This window comes from Cydia amplana, chromosome 16, assembly GCF_948474715.1.
Source record: "Cydia amplana chromosome 16, ilCydAmpl1.1, whole genome shotgun sequence".
NCBI lineage: Eukaryota > Metazoa > Arthropoda > Insecta > Lepidoptera > Tortricidae > Cydia > Cydia amplana.
This window is the reverse complement of record NC_086084.1, coordinates 4,578,176-4,600,986: the sequence shown is the minus strand read 5'-3', so window position 1 is coordinate 4,600,986 and position 22,811 is coordinate 4,578,176. Positions and strand designations below refer to the sequence as shown.

Sequence of the window (22,811 nt, the reverse complement as noted above, 5' to 3'; positions counted from 1 at the left end):
TTCTCTTATAATACTACCTACAAAAAGACGATGTATGTTTCATGAGGTTTATAATGCTGGAAAATTTATCCATATTATTTTTACCTGTGACAGGACCTATAATGGGTGATAAAACGGAATCTACGTACTGTACTCAATATTACTATTTTTTCTAGATTTATATGGTTTAGTAAATAGTAAATTAGGTAATTTTTAACAAAACGCAAAATTTGGAAACTTGTTTACATACTTATCCATGTAAACATACCGCTACCGTGACACTTCCTAGTTAAAACTTCCCTTCATTTACCCTTGAATCTTGTTTCAGATCAATTGCAGCGGAAGAAAGCGTTGACCGGCCAACCTCAAGTTTACTTATAACCGCGCGTCGCACGCATTACAACACTACTCAACTGACTCGCGGTGTCGACGCGCGGACGGCCATTGCGTTCCGTCGAGCGGGCGCGATTCCATTTTCAAATTTTCTTTTTTTTTTCAATCGAAGTAAATTTACGCGTGGCATGAGCGCGTTCCATTTTTAAATTTCTAAAGGTGTTTTTCAAAATGCGTGCAGTGCTTTTCGTGTTTGGGTGTGTGTCGTTAGTGGCGGGACAGGACATAAACAGTTTGAGGCATATGCCGAAGTACGATAAGAGATATGACTATTTGAGTGTGGACGCTATTTTGGAAAACAAGAGATTAGTGAGGAACTACGTGGACTGTTTGATCAATGCGAAGCCGTGCACGCCTGAAGGAAAGGCGCTGAAAAGTAAGTCATAGCCCACATGTGCAGCATGCATAACGATGAAATGGATCGATTGCAATTTCTTTCCGCTTTCTGTTACATTGAGGGCTGGTGAAGCATAGCGTATCTAGCCAAAATTAAAACAAATAATTATTATGATAAAAATAAATCTGCGTAAGTAGAGTTAGACCAAGAAAAGTCTGCAGCGATTTTGATAGCCCACGCAGTGCAAGTGTTATTTACACGTCATAAATTCATAGAAGTTTGGCGTTTAAAATGACACTTGCACTGCGTGGGCTATCAAAATCGCTGCAGACTTTTCTCGGTCTGACTCTAGTCATTTTAAAATAATGATGTTTAAATTAAGACTTAGCATGTTTTTATTTACTTATTAAAAACAAAAACCTCAGCCTTCGTTAATTAAGTATTGTAACCTTAGTCTGATAATGAAGCTTATTTTAACGACTATGAACTCTAAGTACTAGAAATAAAGTAGAATTTTACTAAAGCTATAATTATGGTGTCGGTAACAGTGTCGCGAGTTCAATGGTTTTTTTATCATCTCAAAAAATGCACCGCTAAAGACTCTCTCGAATTATCTAAATTACTTACCTTAACTCACAAGTTTTTTGTGATATTACACAAGCGATTATTTTATTGCTATATTACTTACAAATTTCATCCTTTGACATCATTAATCGTTAAAACACTTAAGAGCCAACAGGAGTGGTCATTTCTCCATACAAACGTACTCAACTGTTTCCTCCGTGGGTTTTGAAGCTAGAGCAATGATTTTTTCAACACAGATTAATATTGTCAATATTGTGTCGGACCGTTTTCCTTTTTTTGATATTTTTGTTTTTTAAGGCGCTAGAGCCCTTCAATAATGGCCAAAATGGCCTAATTGACTATGCCGCAATGAGAGGCGTCGTATTCAAAACATATCAATTCGCCAAAAAAGCAAAACGGTCCGACAAAGATAATTTCATTTCTTCACATTTGCTTAAGTTTTGGGGAGGAAACAGTCGAGTACGAAACCTCGTTTTTTGAGATTTTTATGCAGGGTTTTTCGTTTTGTCCTTATCGCACTAGTTTTAGGAGCCCTTCCATTATCGAGACGGGTATGTTTACCTAAAATATTTAAATCTCCGCTCCTGTATCCTCTTAATGTTGATAATTTACACAGATCTTATCAGTATAAACACCAACTCGCGTACGAGGACGATTATTACCAATTTGTTTATGCAAAAACTAAAGTACACACATAAATCGTAATAAACACACATTAGAATTCAAGTGCTCAATTTTGTTTAACTTGTGACCCATTGGGGATAGCCCAGTTACCAGACAGATTACTTTTTAATTGTTATTACTATGAAAATAGGCGCTAATCGATATTGATACTGAGTTTTAATTACTGTAAAGAATTTCAATGCGTATATTTCCTGACTCTTTATATTTCCTGTTTCGTTATAGGCCAGGCCTAATATCACCATGCCTAAGGGGCTGTTCATAAATTACGTCATCTATTTTTGACTATTTTCCCCCCCTAAAATCATTCAAAAATTATGCTTCAAATGGCCCCGTTTCCTCCATGCCACCATCATCCGATTGATCCGATGTCCAGAACCCCCCCCCCCCCCCATTTGAAGTGACGTAATTTATGAATACTTAGCCCATAAAGCACCGAGGGAAAAATTTATAAAATACTTATTACTTTTTTCACTGCCCCATTTACATTTATTTCTAAACCTTTGGTGTATAGTTATAAAATATTTAAAATCCTCCCTTTATTTTCATTTGACAAAATCGCAGTCAATAAAATTGTAAAACAAGGAATCGCTCTTAATCTAAGAAAAACGCCTTATCGATATTTCAAGGTTAGGTAAATTATAAAAGCACTCAACCAACGGTCGTATTAAGAATCGCGTTTAAATAAATAAGCATGCATTTAAAAACATATCATAGAACATAGGAAATAACACATTAAATAACTACAATAAGTACTTATATATTTAATCCTCAACTTATTTACATACCTATCTACTGAGTTTCTACTTGTACTAAAACCGCTTGATCGCGTTTTACGTAGTCTAATTCAGCGTTTTACGTAGTCTAAGTTAACGTGTCAATAGTAATGTCATTTCTAGTATCATTACTTTGACATGACTTAAATACTGAAGCAAGATATTTAAATAACTTTCATTACTTACCGTTATTCCTTCATGACAGTCCCTACACTATCACTAAAAATGTCATTTTTAGGGTTCCGTTCCCAAAGGGTAAAAACGGGACCCTATTACTAAGACTCCGCTGGCCGTCCGTCCGTCCGTCCGTGCGTCCGTCTGTCACCAGGCTGTATCTCACGAACCGTGATAGCTAGACAGTTGAAATTTTCACAGATGATGTATTTCTGTTGCCGCTATAACAACAAATACTAAAAACAGAATAAAATAAAGATTTAATTGGGGCTCCCATACAACAAACGTGATTTTTGACCGAAGTTAAGCAACGTCGGGCGGGGTCAGTACTTGGATGGGTGACCGTTTTTTTGCTTGTTTGTTTTGCTTGTTTTGCTCTATTTTTTGTTGATGGTGCGGAACCCTCCGTGCGCGAGTCCGACTCGCACTTGGCCGGTTTTTTAAGTAATGTTATTATTCATGATAGTGTCGGGCCCATATAAAGTACAACTCAATTCAGCAATAGGTATAATTTGGTAGGTACCTACTAAAGTAGCTTATATAGTCAGTTATTAATCGCTTATTTCAATATTTATACACGCTTTTTTTTCTTTTATTAGAATTGAAACAGCTCATGATTCTGTGTAGAAATAAATACTTAACACAAAAATTCCCAAATTAAACGTGTAATGTACAATTTTAAACAAAATGGTGTAGTTGTAAACCTGAAAATAAGTTGTATTTTAAAACAATAGGTAGGTACTGTATGCTATGTGAACTTGACCTGAGCACGAGTTCGCGCGTTCGCGCTTTAAACAAAAGAGGCAAAGTAAAAAAAAGCAATGTTACAAATTCAGTTGTAATACAAACACTTTGAATTTAACTTACATAACCATTTGTTGTGACTTGGTTCTTTTAATCACGTTTAATTATCGAAAATGTAAAAAAAAAAAAAAACAGAATAAGCAACAACTTGGTTCTTTTTGTGTGTATTGTTATCCATTGTATTATTTACCGTGAATATTTGTTTATTCACGGATGATTTATTTATTATTTTGATATATATTTAAAAATACTACAACCCTTAGATAGGTATTTTATATTCGTATGTTCTAGCTATTATTGTGTTCATCGAATTTCGTTTTAGTTACGAGATGTGATAGCGTTTTGATTATAATTTATCTTAATTTGTGCAGTCAGAAAAGATAATTTTATCTATTTTTGTAGGGGAGGTTATCATGCAAATAGGTACAATCTTATTAAATTTCAAATTAAATCTCAATGGCATCAAATGACAAGGTTTACATGCTTAACATATATTAAATGGATGGCTCGTTCGTACAATAGATTCGATCTGCAACACGTCGACGCGAGTGACACCGATCTGTCCGCCTTGCATTTTGTCAGCAGTATCGAGCTGCCTTCAATCATTCGTGACAAGCTGCTATGGAACAATGTCATAATAATGTCAATGAACTAAGTTAATGTATTTCGTCTAGTAAAGTGTATCATAATAATTTTGGATGTGACATATCTTGATCTTAGAGCATACAACAACTGGAGTAGCCTTTTTATGTCGTATTTGCGTAGGTACGAGAATATCTGCTGAATTTTGCGGGGAGGTGAATAAGTAACACCAAAAAGACCCGTGTCGAAACACGAAGAAACACACGCACATTTCAATAAAAATTAACACATTCTCATTTTGACACATACAATAATATTACACACGGAAATGTCTTTATACGATTCTTTGCACATTTTGCAAGATTTTTGACAGAGGGGTAAGTTACTGAACTGAAAGGTACTCTATTAGTGTAAAAATCTTAATTTTCTTGATACTTTTGAATCTTTTGATGCTGACTACAGTGACTACTTAAATGTTTTGTAGGGATTTATGCTATAAGCAAATTAGTAATACTTATAACATTGTAACAGAACAGGTATAACGTAATATTCCATAACATTTTAAACAATTAATAAGACTGAACTTCCTCATAATTGCTATTTATACGGTTGATTACAATGATTACTAATACCTCCATTAGGCCGCCTTTACACCTGTAAGTTTTACTTACGTAAGTAGGGACAAAGTTATTTGTTAGAATGAGATAACGATATTCATCTCTCATTCTGTGGTATAGCTGTGTCCCTACTTACGTAAGTAAAACTTACAGGTGTAAATCCGGCCCTAACTAACTTTCAATTTATGTTCTTGCATAATAAAAACATTTCGGTGAATATTTGAGGTGAAATATTAAGTTTAAGGTTGAGGTTAAAGATATTATTTTGGCAGTAATATAAAATGTTTACATAAAAAATACAATATCAAATCAAAATATTTTGGCAAATATAAACATAAACACGAATAGAAACCCTCTTTTTTAAGCGGTTTAATAGTTTAAATGAAACAGTAAAGCACATCTCTACGTTCAAAGCTCCAAGGTTAAAGGCTGTAAAGGCTTCGTAAGTGTTACTTCCTGTGCACTTGTTTTTCTAAGGCCTGACTGCATCTTCCGCCACGTGGCATGTGCACTGTACTCGCGGAAGTATGGTAATGCATATATTATGGTAACATAACATAGGGGAAGATTGGACAGAAATAGCATCCGATAGAGACAGTTGGAAATGCCTGGAGGAGGCCTTTACCCGCCGAGGGGTCCACACCTAAACAATGTGTTCAAATTTGATGACATTATATTCTAACTGTAAAATCAATATTTTCTTAATTAAATGGACAATTTCTAAACAATGGAATAATAATATAATTACGCGAACGTAAATAAAAATAATAAATTACTTATAAAAAACAAAAATTTTAGAACACTATCAATTTTAAAACTATTTTTAAATGCATGCTAGTTAGCAAGAAATAATTATAATGTAATGAAAGTAAAATAACTACAGTAATGCATGCTATGTAAGATTTTTGAATAATAAAGGCTTTTTATTTTTTATTTTATTTTATAACATAGGTAATTCCTAAATATACCTTGAGTATTTGTAGAGAACTTCACGGTTATGTTATAGCCCTGTGCCCCACAGTGAATCTTGTAAGTGGTAGGCTTTAACTTACAACTCTACTCATTATATTATATCTGAAATACTCTAATAGATATAAGTTGATTCACGACAGCTGACGCGAATTTTCTATGAATTGTGATAGTTTACTTAGTTTAGTACCGTCGAATACACAAACTCTTTACAAGCCAACGTTGAAAAATATATTTAGACACACGACTAGTCAGTATCGACACGTGTAAATAAATATATTATTGGAACGTTGGCTTGTAAAAACGTTTGTTAACTCGACAGTACAAATCTCGCGCCAATTCTTATGAATGTAACTATAATCTGCCATGCAATGTCAGACGGCCTACCACGAAAAACGAAAATCTAAATTTCTTCTCTATCGCTCTTCCAAATTCGTGAGATACAGAGACAAAAAACAAAAAAAATCTTTTAGTTTTTCGCAGTAAGCGCTCATGCTCTCTTTAGTGCATAACTAAGCAATAAAATCACAATTATTGCCTAAATTTATCTATTACCTATATGACTTTCTAGCGTGATCGCGTTTAATATCAGACGTAAAGTATTAAAGTCCCTGTTGTATAACTCTGGCTAGTATGTACCTACTACAATTTGCATTCTTGTTAGTAAGACTATAAAACGTTATGTCCGATATAAATGCGATTGTGCGAGCCATTCATTTGTCAAGCCAGACAAGGCTCACTTGATACTAGAATTAATTCAATAACTTTAAGCGTATAAATTTATAAATAATGAAAAAAATAACGCGATCGTGTTAGCCAGTCATCCGTCAGACTAGACCAGACAAGGCTCATTGATGCAAGAATTAATTCAATAACTTTAAGCTGATTTATAATAGAATGATAATCAAGAAAACTTGTTGTTGTCATAAGGTTTCTCTTGATATTATCGTAGGTCATAGGTTAATTTTTTCGTAATGGCATGGCATAACATAAAGGAGCAAACTTTAAGCACTTTATCATTGACATAGATATCTAGGGACTGGCTTTACGAGCAATAATAATGAGGCATGACAGGGGCCAGTACAGTGGTGTGAAATCGCTACAACGCGATTGGTTGATGAGTTCGCATCACGCGCGCGATTGGTTGACGAGTTCGCATTACGCGCGCTATTGGTCGCAACTAGTTGCGTTAGACTGCACGATTGGCTGGAATTCGTGAGTAACACCGCTGAACTAGTACGATTTTTAGTACCCCATTAGCCCGTCCTTAGATATTAATCAATGCACTTTATTTAATCTTCTTTCTAATTCAACAGAAACCCGTTGTAGTATAAATTTTATACCCCTCGGAGTTAAGATTAAGTTTAATTATAATGCCACAAGCCACAATAATAACAACACATTAGGGTTACTGATCGCTTCAATAAACCGAATAATTATCAGTAATGTCGTCAGGGATGTCAATGAGTACGTGACGAAACTGATTAGTCGCAGCATGTCCGATCCAAAGTCCTCGGCTAGGGATGTGGGAGTGTCCGTCACTTTCGACATGTCCTGTCAATTTACCGAATAGATACAGAGGGACTAACGCGAAAATCGAACCCTACGATTAGAGTATTAGAGATGCAGATAACGAATTTTCGATTTTCGCGGTAGACCCTCAGTTCGCTAATGAGGTTCGAGAAAACGAAATTGATCCACACTTACATACTCGGAACCCACGTCGATTCGGGTAAATTGTAAATGATAAGGTCAAACTCACAACAACTCACTCAAACAAACGAACCATGTAACATAAATTTAAAGTTGGGCTAAAAAACAGTCTATCCAGATGAAGAAGATTTTGATGATGATAATGTTCCATTTTGAAAAGTTCTGAAAACATGACGGTTCAGATAACAGGTTAAAAGAATAATAAAACCGGCTGATTTAAAATATATTTTAGTCTATTTCACTTCCAAGTCTAAGAACTCTTAAGACAAATAATTTAAATCTATTTGTTTCGGATACAGGCCATTGCAGTCAAGAAAGTAACCGTAATGATTTTCCCTATAGTTCGTTTTTTTTTAGCATTAGAAAGAACTTGAAAGAAGGTAAGCGATTTTGACATGTCTTTTAATTGAAAAACACTTTATAAAAATCAATAACTATTACTTATGAAAGCAGAAGACTATAAATAAAAGATCGTATTAGATTCATAATTATTACATATTTACCGTAACTTATTTTTAAAATGTGTTTACCTTATTAATAATGCAAAAAAAAACGAACTATAGTAGAAATATCCGGACATTATAGTCGTAAATGTCAATACACCATTGGTTACATTTAGAACATATACATTCACACCTCTACTCGCTTCCAACCAAAAGCGGCACCAATTGGTCAAGGCTCGAATCAGTATTGAATGCCTGACATTTATTAACTAGGCTAACCTTAGATAGCTAACTTATACAGTTAAGGCTAGATACACCTGGGCTTGGATGTAATTACACGGTATTATATAATGTTAAAGTATGAATAATTTATTCAAAAGATCTGAATACCTTTGTTAACGGCGTTTGATGTATTGCTGCAAAGATGACATTTAAACGAATGGTCGTGGCACTCGTGGCGTGGGTTGCAATCTTGGCTCGTAAAATTTCTGTACAAATTGTTGTTATTTATTTTAGATTTTTCAGTTTTCAGATTTTTCCCTCTATATGCACCTAATAGTCTACCTTGTCAATATTATATTGATATTTCGATGGAAAAAATTAATTAATACTTATAGACCAAAAACCTCACCCACTTCTAGATGACTTAGAAACTTGATATTTGGCATCAAGGTAGACTATTAGGCGTATTCTAGATTTTTAGTAGCAGTAAATATAATATCGTTAATAGTATATATAATATAGTCCCAAAACAGGTTGGGACCCGAAAATAAAAACTGGTGCATTCGCCGAGTCTCCTGTTTAAGCGCTTAAAAGTAGACCCTGGGCTGCATTAACCACTAAGATGTGAAGGAAAAGGAAATCACTTAGGTACTTCTCATGGTTAATTATAATTACCAGTATAACTAACAGTCTAGGAAGAGCATAGTAACTATATAATTAAAACAGCTTGAAATTACCGCCAATAGCTAAACGAACTAAAATACTACCTTAGACATCGTATTTAGCAGTGTACTAATTGATCGTTGGAGTCTTGACTCCTCCTTGAAATCCTTGGATTTTGCAATCATTAAGCAAAGAGATGCCAGTCTATTATTATGATATAAACCAGTGGTGGGCAAAGTGCGGCCCGCGGGCTGGCTCCGGCCCGCGAAAGGATCTTATCCGGCCCACCGAAGGTCCTTTGAAATAATTAGTATATGGCCGTGAAATAATAAAAATGCATTTTTGCTGCAATTCTTGCTTATCTGGTTATACTTTCTGGACCCAAGAGGAAAGTTTGCCCACCACTGATATAAACTATCCATAATTTAATAGTCATAATTCTTTTGTAACAAGTAAGTCCAAAGGCAGAACAAATGCCAATAAGATAGTCGAAAGAATCGACTCGACTGCTTTTTCGAGGACGGCGTATCCAAAAAGACGATCGTTCTGGCTCAAATATGAGCCGCTGGGAGCTGACAGATTAATTAACGCCAATCGAAAAGTAAAATAATGACTGATGCAATCGTAACGTGAAATGATCACTTCCATACATTAATTACTTTTTAAATGACGTAACCGATTAAAGATCTTCACAAGTATATAACTCTGTCTATCTACGCTTAAACCGCTGAACTGATATTATATATAGCTGGTTAAACCAAATTGGCAGTAAATAAGAACAAAAAAAACTATACTCATCCTTTTCTTTTGGGTGCTGGTACTAGTGTAAGACAAAGCTAGTATGATTCTCTCTGTCTATGTTTGAAATAAGACAGTCCTTTGACAAACTTTAGGTGATATTTGATATGGAAATAGTTTGAGGCCCGGGGAAGGACATATGATTGTTTTTATCAGTCATCATCATCATTCCATCTGACAACGTTGCAGGCAGAAGTAGTTATCTATCAGGGATGTTGCGGATGCCGATTTATTGACATCCGCGGATGCGGATGCCGATGCGGATTTTTAAAGGCTCACATGTCAAGATAGGTACATAAAAAACGTCAAATATTACATTTTAGTCATTTTTATTTCAAAAAACCGGCCAAGTGCGAGTCGGACTCGCGTTCCAAGGGTTCCGTACATTAAGTCCCACTCACGCTTGACTGCTAATTTCTAATAGGTTTTTTTGGCTAATGACTAAATTACCTAGCAGTCTAGAACTTACGCCGATGCTAAGACGTTCCTGTACCGAACTGTTCCACATCCGCATCCGCATTAAATCCGCATCGATTTTATGCGGATGCGGATGTTGAAAATAATGCGGAAGTACCGCGGTTGCGGATGCGGATGCGGATATTCGCAACATCCCTGTTATCTATACCGTGCCCATAGGAGCTTACCTTGACAGTTAGGAGGACCTTATTCACACGACTCCTCAGAAGCATTATAACGGAGCTCGTGAAAACTGTTACTATAACCATTCACATTTAATTGACAGTTTATATACCTTATTGTAAAGCTATAAAGTCCACTATCGGTCAATCAATTGTTAGTATTATCATTATCAGCCATTTAAGGTGCGTACCGTTTTTGAAAGCAACGAGTAGCGGTTTAGCCTAAGTGTGCGTACTTTTTTGCTATAAATAACCTACTTATATTAAATACTTTATTGCTTTATAGGTAGGTTAGGGAATGTAGCTGGTATATGTTAACTTACTAGGTCAAGAACCATTGGGCTCGCATAAATATTGTATTTTATTAGACAAGTAGGTAGGTACTAGACTTATATCGACCGGGATATGAACCGTAATTACAATAGACAAAGGATTCGCCGTCGGGGTCTGTTAGAAATCGAGAAACTATACCTTTTGTATTGTTTTCACGGTTCATAGCCCGGTCGATGTAATGTAAGTCTAGTGAAACTAACCGTGAATCATTAAAAACTGTTATGTAGGTACTAATAGTTTATAAATTCATAAACGTCTATCAAATCTTGTCACGGAATACAATAATGATGTTCTGTGAATCTAGAAAACCGTTCATAATATCGTTTGTCGCTGCCGTCATTTTGATATTTCTGTTGGCATTCTTTTTAATGAATGTTTTTGGTGGGATAGCATAGCATTCACAAGTTCTATTCCCATAAACTTATTTATATAAGTAACACATTATCTATCAAAACCACAGACATGTGCCTAAATAGATGCCGTATACGCTCCCCGTACAAACAATTCACTTCGTGCTGATTGGTCATACTCGTGGACACGCAAAACAGTGCATTTCCGAGGTTCATCTACTTATTCCAGCAATATACATGGCCGCTTTCTTATACCGAGGCCCTGGCGCGAAAACCGTTAAACAATTTTTCATCGTCCTCTCTATATTCTCTATCGCTCGAATATGCAAGAGCAATAAAGACAAAGAGGCAGATAAAGAAATTACGGTTTTTTATTTTTTGCTGTACCCTTCTAAGGCCCAAGTTCCTAACTATAGTACCTATTCAGTTTGATGTAATTTAAATCATGTTCAATTGGAACAGAGTCGCTTTTGCTTTGTTTCGTTCAATTTTTTAACAACGCAAAATTAACTCTATTTCCTACAGTTTAGGTTCAAATTTTAGTGGCAAATTTCGATGTTTCCTTTGTATGGCTGGGCCTTAGGAGGGTATGCCACTGTTTCCATAATTAGGCACAGAAAAGTAACTCAGCCAAACAACGAGATAACAAGCAATATTGTCTTTAAATTATCTGCGATCAAATCAATACCTTATTATGCAAAGCTATCAAACTAATGCGATGCCATGACGTGTATCGTGTATGACATTATTATTCTAATGGAGATTCTCAGCCAATTAAAATTGCTGTCCGCGTAATCATACACAAGAATCTACAACATAGTTTCCTACTTAAAATTAAATAAGATGTGGTTTAACATCACATTATTTATAATAAAATGAAAATACGTCGTCTAATTCTTGAAGTCTCAGCTGTTCCAGACGGGTCCCTTTGTTTCACATAAAGTTTTAAGTCATAATGTATTGTTTGTCATATTATCATTAGTCCTAAAACTGAAACCGTTAATTTTGTCAGGTTTTTCGTAAGGTTATCCTATAGATTGGTCAGGTTAGGTTTGTTTTATGGCAATCCTGAAAAGTTTCGCGTTTCCAAACAAATTATGAGTAACGAAAATGCGGACAAACAATACATTAATTATGTACTTAATACTTTTTGGGAAACAATAGAGACCCGTTCCAGTGTTCAAGACTGTAGAAGGTAGAGCAAAGGTAGAGCTCGTCTAAGATTGTGCCAACTTGGCAAGACTCTACTATCTCTATGTGCAAGTGCTACATAAACGTCAAATTCCTGTGAGAATAGTCCTATGACGTCTAGCTCAGAGTCTAAGTAAGTAAAATATTTTTTTTATTGCTCCACAATAATGAAACAAATTTAAAGCAGATTTATAATATAGATACCAGGCGATCTCTTATCGATACTAGGCGATCTTTTAGCGCTGTAAGCGATCTCTTCCTGTAGGGCTAAGATGGCCGGCTCTTTATCACTTGTCACCATGGCTGTCACGTTCTAACAAATATGTAAGTGCGAAAGTGATGCATAGCGTGACAGGTGATAAAAATGCGACCATGATAGCTGTACAGGCAACCTTAGGGTAGAAGGATATAGACAACAAAATCTAAAGCTAAAGGGGTAATCGATGGGCTGTTATAGAGTAGAATTAGACAACTATTTATTACGGATATCTGCGTAGAATTCCACAAGACACAATATATAATATTCGAAGAGTTTAAGTACATGAGATTACGATTCTTCATAAACGCTGCATAATGAGGCGTCTATGGTAGGTAGTCTATGTAAAGGATGCATCACACGTGACAATTTGTCCGTCATGTTATTAGGTAACTAATTGGTAGGTCTCAAAAGGTTACGGACTCGACAGTTAATTCATAGTTACATGCGAGTTTTCGCGATTTCCTCGTCACTTCAGGTCACGTGAAACGCGAGAAAGGTGTTAAGTATTTGAAAAGTTAAATAAGCATTGTTCGATAACATGATACGAAACATTTTAATTATTTTTTTGCCATAAATTAATATTGAATTTGCCATAAATTTAAGAGATTGAAATAAGAACCTTCTTACCCGTCAGACCTTTTTGCGGTCTGGCAAACCAATTTTGTCAGTAGTGATAGAATAACAAAACTACGATCATCCATTTTTTAAGGTGTTGATACTACATAGTAGGTATATGTAATAAAGGCAGTATGTTTCTCTCTGCCATACTATATCAATATGTCATTATTATTCACAACGACGGGACTCAATCGCGTAAAATTAAGTTTTAAATTTAAGTACCTCCGACGTTTTGAGGACGGCGTTGTCCCAGTGGTCTCGGAGAAGACTGGCTAAAGTTGACATGATGGTGATCATTGTCAACTTTATTAATAATGATAAAAAATTGTGAAAATTCAAATCAGTGTAAAGTTCAAATCAATATGTGCCCATAGTGTAGCCTTAATTTTGTAATAAATAAATTGTTATGATTTTATCAGTGCACAGACACAATGAAATTCTAATGATAATATTAGTGTCAACTACTATTATACACAGCAACAAAACAAAGACAAATTGCGATCGAATGATATAAATCTATTTGTCAAAGATTACGCTTAGGTACGTAGACCCCACCTCGCATAAGAGCAATTAGAAATTGGAACTTATTGCAATTGATTACAGTAAACAATTGAATGAGGTTTCCAATGCCTGTTACAGCTGTTATACTATACCACGGAATACCACGGTATATGGTGTATTATGTAACTGGTAGAACCAGTTGCCGTTGCCTCACATATTGAATACACTCGGAAGCGTTAGTCACAGTTCCTAAATCCAATTCCCATCCGATTATGGGCCCGATTCGGATTTTGTAATAGACATCTAATAGATATCTTTTAGACATCGCCAAGATACGATAACGATATGTTTAAGATCTAACCTGTCAAATTTGACATTTCCGCGATTCTGGAGATACTCTTGAACGATTTCCACAAGATATTACTTAGAGATCTAATTCACATCTAATAAATATCTAACATGATCTATCGTAAAAGTGACATAGGTTGCCCGAATTGCGCTGCAAAAGAGAACTAGTTGAAATCTAAACTATAACGTATCTAGAATGGATCTAGTAGGTACGTGTCGTCTCTTGTGAATATCTTGAAGTTCGAATACGGCAGTATGTCGCAATACAGGTAAATAGTAAAAAAAATGTAAAGAAGACCAGAGAGTCTACTGCGAAAAACGTAAATTGGAAAGTGATTTGCCTCTTCATTGTTTTCCCATTGGTATTCGTGGAAATTATACATACAGACTTGTATAATCCATATAGGCTTTAAAGTCCGTTTATTTTATGATATCCACCGGAAAGACGCATAACCTTAACTCATACTAAAAATAAAAAGGTTTTTGACTCAGATGCCGACGAAAACTTTTTGCAACTCCGTACAAAAAGCCTGGGCTATAACCGCGAAAATCGAGGTTCGCAAATTGCAGGCATTTTTCTCTGTTACTCTAATTACGCATTTATTGGAGTAAAAGAGAAAAATCCCCGCAATTTGCGAATTTAGGTTTACGCGGTAGCCCCTCTGTTGTCCAAAATCGAAATCAGTAGTTTTCATACGTATTATGACCAATTAGCACACAATGTACTTTTACTCGGATCTCGTATTTGCGATTTCGCCGATCGCATTCCTTTTGCGCGTGCCGTTCCGTTGTGTGACACAGATCTTGAGGCCGCCGTGATAAAGGAACGTTCACACTGATACACAGACTACACAGACTATGTATGATATGAAGCGTTTACGAAGAGCACGAGATCACCACACGTAGGTGCAGTTTTACTTGTAAAATGCCAAGATAACACTTTAAACTCTCGCGTTTTGTACACATATTTAATTATACAAACGAGTCTATCGCGATATAATCTAATTTCGGGTAGTTCAGTGTTGTTTTATTTATATATCCGTTGACATTTGCTGGGACGTCAGTCTTTCCGTGACCACAGCTGGTGCAACTAAGCTGACAAAACGTTGGAATTTAAGGCAAAAACAATGAAACTATATCGCGGTAGACCCGTTTGTGTAATTAAATAAAATGCTAAGATTCGAGCAGCAAAACGAGTTGTACTTTATAAAAAGTTTCAAAGTAAAGCGAATGAAAACATTTGCTTAAGTACAATAAACAAACTCGTCGTAGTCTATAGTTCGTTTTTTTAGCATTAGAAAAAAGGTAAACAATCTTGATGTGTATTGTAACAGTTTAGCTGTTGTTTAGTGTTCTAGGCAGTAAAACAACTAGTACATAATAAAAAAACTATATTAAAAACAAAGAAAAACGATTTTGTAAAAATAACTAAAGTTGAGGGTAGGTAGATTAGTAGATCTCAGAGGTGGTTCTTTATACAATTTAAAGCGAGCCCGTATTCACTTGCACGCACTTATGAACGAGTGCCACTTCCCTGCTGTGCGCTTGGTGCTGTGGTGGTTGCGCATGTAAGTGGTGGTGACGTCACGGCCTTGAGGTCTTCACGGGTCAGCAGGGCAGCAGGTGGACTCCGGAGCCAGTGTTGGTAGTGTAGGTGGTAGGACCCCTGGAATTTATCATTATTGGACATTTAGTAAAATGTCCGATTTTGCGTTACTGCCTGCAACATTTCGCCGCGTGAAGGAATAGCGCAAGATGAAAGTGCAGAAAGCAGGAAGGCAAGCTCAAAGCATTAAATAGTGATCAGTGATGTGGTAGAAACATACAAAATCAACTCAGTACTATGGAGTAAGTACTTATGCAGTGAAAACTATTAAATTCAAAACATGTAAAGTGGAATTTATATTGAAAAACAATAATGTTAACCTATAGCAATTAAGTTTTACTCTAGTTGTATTTAATCTACACATTTATTTGGAAATTGCAAATCATGATTTCACTTTTTAGGCAAGAGGGTAGAAATTCATTACGTTACAAGGAACAAAGGAAACCAATTGTACAGAATTACTGCGGCGAAGCGTAATAAAAGGATCTTAACTACAAATTAATCTAAGCACACACCTTATTAGGAAGAAATAACTATCTAATGATATAATTAGCACAAAGTAGCTATAAAATATAATTTTGCAACACTCACCCGAGCGGGGGGAAAACACTAACGCACAAAATAAATTTAGAACATGATAGTTTCTGATGCAATTAATTAATTTTCCGACGGCACATTTTGGAAAGGTTGCACGGGAGCATTATTAAAAATTTAGCTGGAGCGAACACATCGCGCCGCCGCGGAAGTCCAAATGCCCGAGCTCCATGCACGGACACCCCTCGCGCCCCGCGATGTCGATACACACGTCACATACGTGTTTCGCGCTGGATAAGCGCCTACATCACCACACGAGCAAATATTACTATAGAATTATTTATTTAGTTAGGCACTTATATTTTAGTTTTACCTAATATAATTTATTTAGTTTTAAGATTATTCTTAGTGTATTTCTATAACAAAATTGATCATTCAAGGAGCGTCAAGACGCTAACGTTACAGTATTTTAATTGAAAAACATGTTTTAAAAATAAGTCACGGCAAATATGTAACAATTATGAATCTAATACGATCATTTATATTCTTCTGCTTTCATAAGTATAAGTTACTGATTTTTAAAAAGCGTTTTTCAATTAAACGACATGTCAAGATCGCTTACCTTCTTTCTAATGCTAAAAAAACGAACTATAGTAAACACGAGAGTTTGTTTATTTTATTCGTCTCACTAGATATTTTAAATACTATTATCTACCTGACCGCAAATATCAACATACAACATACCAAGCAATTTTAACCTTTTGGCCGCCGGACCTAGTCCGCAAAGACGCTCACTCACACGCCAGAGCAAATTTTAAGTAAACAACTAATAAAAAGTTTAAGGATTGCAAATAGTGATATCGATATTTACAATTTATGGTAAAAATCTTCTCAATTTGGCTTTGTTCTTATCCAACTTTAATTTATTTCGAAAATGCCAAAAATTTACATATTTTTTACACACGACAATGTTAAAAATAAAGGTCTTTATCACTAAAAACAACCACTAAACAATATCGATTCATGACGTAATATCACCGCACTAGGCTGTACAAGAAGTCGTTTATACAAGACAACGGCGCGCATGGACTGTCCGCAGTGCAGACCGACAAGGACTGTTTCCGCGCGGATTAAGTAATAATAGTCTCTAGGTCAACGGCGTAAGCGCTTGTCGGTACGTAAACTTTATAAGCGTAACGTTAGAGCCGCGCATCGTGTGTCGATAATATAAATGTAAGTACCGGAACTGCATTGGGGAAAATTGCACGTGGGTTAATTGAATTGTCAATGAGTGAAGAACAATAATATTGGAAAAGGGTGGGGATCGGAAATGTTCGGGAATGCATGTTTCACATTCGACATGTTCCTTAGATGAGCTTCTCAGTTCCCGTATTACATCCTCCCTACCATGACAACTTTTCGTCAATTTCAAATATATAACATTCTCATAGTTAGGCGACACTGACTATATAGTCCTAGCGTCCGCCTGTACCATTCTTGTGCGAAGCGGTCACTGCAGGGTATCACTCCCCACTACACTATCATCTTAAAATGAATCTTTTGTTCTGCAAATAAACCACAAGGACAGATTTACTTGTCTGACTCTACTATCAACAGCTGAAGAAGCTCCCTGAACTTCAGCTATAGTTAATGCCTGTCTCTCTCGTCTCGTTTTACGTATTCTAGTTACTAGTTACCACCAATTGGCATTTAACAAGTGTTCAAATGCTTAAATAAAACCAGATTTGCGATTTGATATTTATTTTGAATATTTTCATATCGAGTTAACATTCCCATCCCTAGCTGTCTTGTATACAAGACAACGGCGACGAGGAACAAGAAAAACGTTGAAATCTGGAGCAATTTTTTTGAGAGCCTTATTATAAAAGAATGGATTTCTATAGCTGCAATAAATGCAATTTTTTTTAAACAAGGACCTAAAACATGAACATGAGTGTAAAAAAAATTATAATTGATATTTTTTCCACATTTACCGAGTGGTTGAATTTTTGTCTTGTATACAAGACAGCGGCGCCAGTGTATCGTTCTATCGTTGTCTTGTATACATGCCAACGGCGGTCAAAGGGTTAAACCTAAATCCAATGAAATAGGAGCGTTGACTAAGTAAGTAAGATCACTGTTAAGTTGGCAGACTTTTATTGTTTTAGCTTCTTCAAAGTTTGAAGAAGCTATTCAAACCAGCCAGTTATAAAAATGCCCGGAAGTTATGCTGCCTCTTTCGTAAGAAATGTTTTTCTAATTTTCATAGTCTGTGGTCGCTGCCTCGTTTTACTGCTACTCGTATTATCATGCCGCGATCAGAAAGGGATTAGAAATAACAGATTTCCATACACTTACGTCAAAATCAATATGGATTGACAGCTATCTCAATCCCTTTCTAATCGCGATTCAGTAATATTATACGGCTCTCGGTCGTTGTAAATGTTATTGTTTTTGTTTATATAGGTACGTAGTATAGTGTTGAAACTTGAAAGTTGGCAATATTATTTAGTACAACGATTCTAATAAGAGTAAAATAAAAAGTAGCATTATTTTAATATTGCAGGGAGTCACATATCTCTGCAGCTGACTGTATCCAAGATAATCAAGTTTGACAAGTTAAATAATTCATCCTCTAACTAAATCATCATTATATCAATGTGGGCGGAATTATCATAAGTATACGGAATATTTAATGTTGCAGGACAATTCTAGAATAAGTTATAAACATGTTATTAAACAATAAGATGAGTTCTATAAATACAAATCACATGGACATTTAAAGGCTTCGTCACACAGGCGCGAATATTGGTCACTTTTTACACAAAGGACCACAAATTAATTTACCAATACGCAATGATCAGTATACTTCCCAAGTAGCATATAAGCATCGGCAACATCAATATACCAGCCAATTTAGAACTCAGAGTTATTTAAGGGATTTATATATAAGGGTGTCAGAAAAGATTTAAGCTGTATAAAAGGTATTTTACAGTTATTGTACAGCTCAAGCTGTATAAAGGCATTATAAAGGATTCTGTGTAAGCATGAGGTGCTTTATCAGAAAATTAAAAAAAATACTATAAAACTTTAAGTGTTGTGTGACACTACAAGCTAATTCTATCCATAAACTGTATACAGGCTGTAATGTAGTATCACTTGGCACTTATAGCTGTACAAAAGTATCTGTCAACTCCGTTTTAAAACTTTAAGTGTCGTGTGACACTACAAGCTAATTTTATCATAAAAGCTGTATGCAGGCTGTATTGTAGTAGAACTTAGCAATTGTAGCTGTACAAAAGTATCCGTCAACTGCGTTTTAAAACTATTTCTTATGGCGTAATTTTACTCTTCTATAAGTATAGTAGTTGTATAACTTCTGCCTATAAAATATAAAACGTTCACGCGCCGCTCACGCGTCCCGCCCGGAAAACGCGCCTGTGTGACGAAGCCTTAAAACAAATCAATTCCGCATTTACGTCATAGTTAGATTTAGGCTTTTGCTATGTTTTATTTGTTATGTACATATAGTCCATAATTATCATTTTAAACTTTGTCTCACATATTTATCACGGTTTTTTTTCATCCACCACACCTGGATAGCTAATTTTAGATTTTAATTATATTCAAATAAGGTGCCTAATAGGCTGGTAAACATCTATTTATATTCTGAAATATTCACATACATGAGACTTCTTTTATATAGATATAGTTAATCCAGTTTAAAGTTTTCCGATTACATATTTGCTAACCCTTTTTCAGGCATAGTACAATTAATCGACCACATACGTGTCAATTTAATTTCAACCTTAGCAGTCCAGTTTAAGGTTCAAATTACATTGGTCATTCGAGAAATATGACTCGCCCTCAAGTTAATCACCAAAGCTTTTGGAATATATTTGGATTTTTTGGGAAAACATTCTAGATTGGTACAACCCGGAAAAGGGTTAAGTATATCTAGGTCAAGTTATACTAGTGGTACAAAGATGTAAAGCTGAATACTTTGTGAATTGTCAGTTTGCATTCGCAAGGCGAGCTTCTTTTGAGAGACAAAGATTGTGCTACACGGAAGAGTTTGACAAAAGAACGTACGTCTGGACCATTATCGATGCATAACGCGGGCAAACCATAACTATTTCTAGACTATAGTTTGTCAAAGGACTGTCTCATTTTAAACATAGACAGAGAGAATCATACCATCTTTGTATTACACTAGTACTAGCACCCAAAAGAAAAGGATGAGTTTAGTTTTCCTGGTTCTTACTGACTGACAAATTGATTTGACCAACTATAATTGTGTAATGCGACTTCTGTTCTGACATCGGAAGTTCATATGACGGTTATACACAATGGACGAGATGGCCATACAAAAGCTATTGTAAGTACCTATGTAAGAATTTACATTTGTTTAGGTATGGGGAATATAATCGCACTTGTTTTCAGTATTCTTCGCATACCTCCAGACAACTCAAATTGTCCAATGCAGCATATGAATTAATCTACTCAGTCGTTCACTCTTGACAGAATTATGGTTATTGTATTGTTAATGTGGTTATTATTGGTTCCACATCATGATGGTCATCTTCGTCCTCTTCCAAGAGACTTATGTAGTTCATCAAATTGTCTTAATACATAAAAAAAATTCAAGATTTGGAAAATTTCATGCAAACCATGCATGTTGGTTTAGAGTAGGTACTCCTCACAAGGTCTTCCTCTAAATCTATCTTTATATTATCTGACTTGAAATGAGTTAGAAGGTTTCGATCTTTCTCATCTAAGTAGTCTCTAAACTAAATGTTATTGAACAAATACAATAGGTATCGTTTTTTATTAAAAAAATCACGTCACAAATAGATTAAAAATAACGACAGCAAATAGTCATAATTTGAAGAAACACAATCAAAGGACGCGTGGTGAATACTCAACAAGTTGTGGTCGGTTCCCGAGACCTTATCTGACGAAATATAAATAAATAATATATTTATTTGCGGTTTTCTATGACTGTATATATATTAACCACAGAGATGTGACAATGCATTCCAAGATAGGGTTTTGTGTTCAATATCTTACTATGCTGTTAAATTTGTATGTCATTACTCATTAGAGTCAGGCTAAGCGAACTCTGCACCGTGTTTGACAACACAGAGTGTGGAAGTGTTATCGTAAACGTCAGACTACATAACGTTTGCACACTGTGCTTGAGTTAGCTTAGACTGACTCTAGAGTATTTCCAATATTTCTAAAATGTATGATGTACTCATGATGTTTGTTTGTTTTCGTTTATATACGAGGGGCGTTCAAAATATTCTCGGTATTGATATCTTACAACCTCTTCTAAAATTTCTTTCGTTACTGGCCGCTAAGGTTTATTCATTGACATTAAAAAAAAGTATAATTCGAAGCGAGATGTTCTTTTGTTTTTCTGCAATTGCTGAACAAACATGAACATCATGTGGGAATTGACAATGTTAACTAAATTAGAACATCGATGCGTGATAAAATTCTTGACAAAACAGGGTAAAAATCAAAAAACCATAAAAGAGGAAATGGATTGTGTTTACCGTGAGTCTGCTCCTTCTTTATCTACCATTCAAAAGTGGTCAAGCGAGTTTAAACGTGGAAGGGAGAGTGTTGAAGACGACCCTAGACCTGGCCGGCCTGTAGTAGCTACTTCACAAGAAAATATTGATAAAGTGGAAAAAGTTATATTGGAAGATGGTCGAGTGAAGGTAAAATCTATAGCACAAGTAACCAATCTCTCTATTGGTACCGTACATGATATTATCCATGACCATCTTAATATGTCAAAAGTAAGTGCAAGATGGGTTCCGCGAATGCTGACTCGGCTTCAAAAAGACATGCGTGTAGCTTGTTGTTCCGATTTTATTGACCTGTGCGGTGAAAATCCTGATGAGGTGCTGCAAAGAATAGTTACTGGAGATGAAACCTGGGTTCATCATTATGACCCAGAGAGTAAACAAGAGTCCATGCAGTGGCACATTAAGGGTTCAGCTCATCCCAAGAAGTTCAAGGTCATCCCTTCAGCTGGCAAGGTCATGGCCACGATATTTTGGGATTGTGAAGGAGTATTACTGATCGATTATAAAGAAAAAGTTGTAAATATCACAGGACAGTACTACGCTAACATTCTACGTCAATTAAAGGATGCAATCAAAGAAAAGAGGCGAGGAAAGTTAACCAAAGGTGTTATGCTTCTGCATGACAACGCCCCCGTCCATACTGCTCATATTGCCAAGGCAGCTATTGTTGAATGTGGGTTTGAAACTGTTACTCACCCACCGTATACTCCGGACTTAGCCCCCAGCGACTTCTTTTTGTTCCCCAATCTTAAAAAGGATCTGCGTGGAAATAAATTTTCCGATGATGAAGCATTGAAGGCGGCAGTGGAGGAGCATTTTTACACCAAAGATAAAAAATATTTTTATGCAGGATTAAAACAAATAATTGATCGATCTTTTAAGTGTATGAACATAGGGGGGGAGTATATTGAAAAATAAAAATATCAAACTTTTCGTACTTGTTTGTTTTCATTCTCATACCGAGAATATTTTGAACACCCCTCGTACCTATGCATGATTTCTTCGATTTCTTGCAATTTTCACTTTCTCGCTTATCCCTCGTCTAACGAAACGTTAATCGCTGTCATGTCGAATGGGAGTCACAATTCAATTGATTT

At 35.6% G+C, this 22,811-nt stretch overlaps 1 protein-coding gene across 1 annotated transcript in view; it reads left to right on the top strand.

Annotated features, from left to right (window-relative positions):
- Positions 1-360: 360 nt before the first annotated feature.
- Positions 361-22,811, top strand: part of LOC134655399 (arp2/3 complex-activating protein rickA-like) — a 34,463-nt gene continuing 12,012 nt past the window's right edge. The window contains exon 1 of the mRNA XM_063510860.1: positions 361-748. Within this exon, the coding sequence (XP_063366930.1) occupies positions 544-748 (205 nt within the window). The 5' untranslated portion in view covers positions 361-543. The remainder of the gene's footprint in view (positions 749-22,811) is intronic.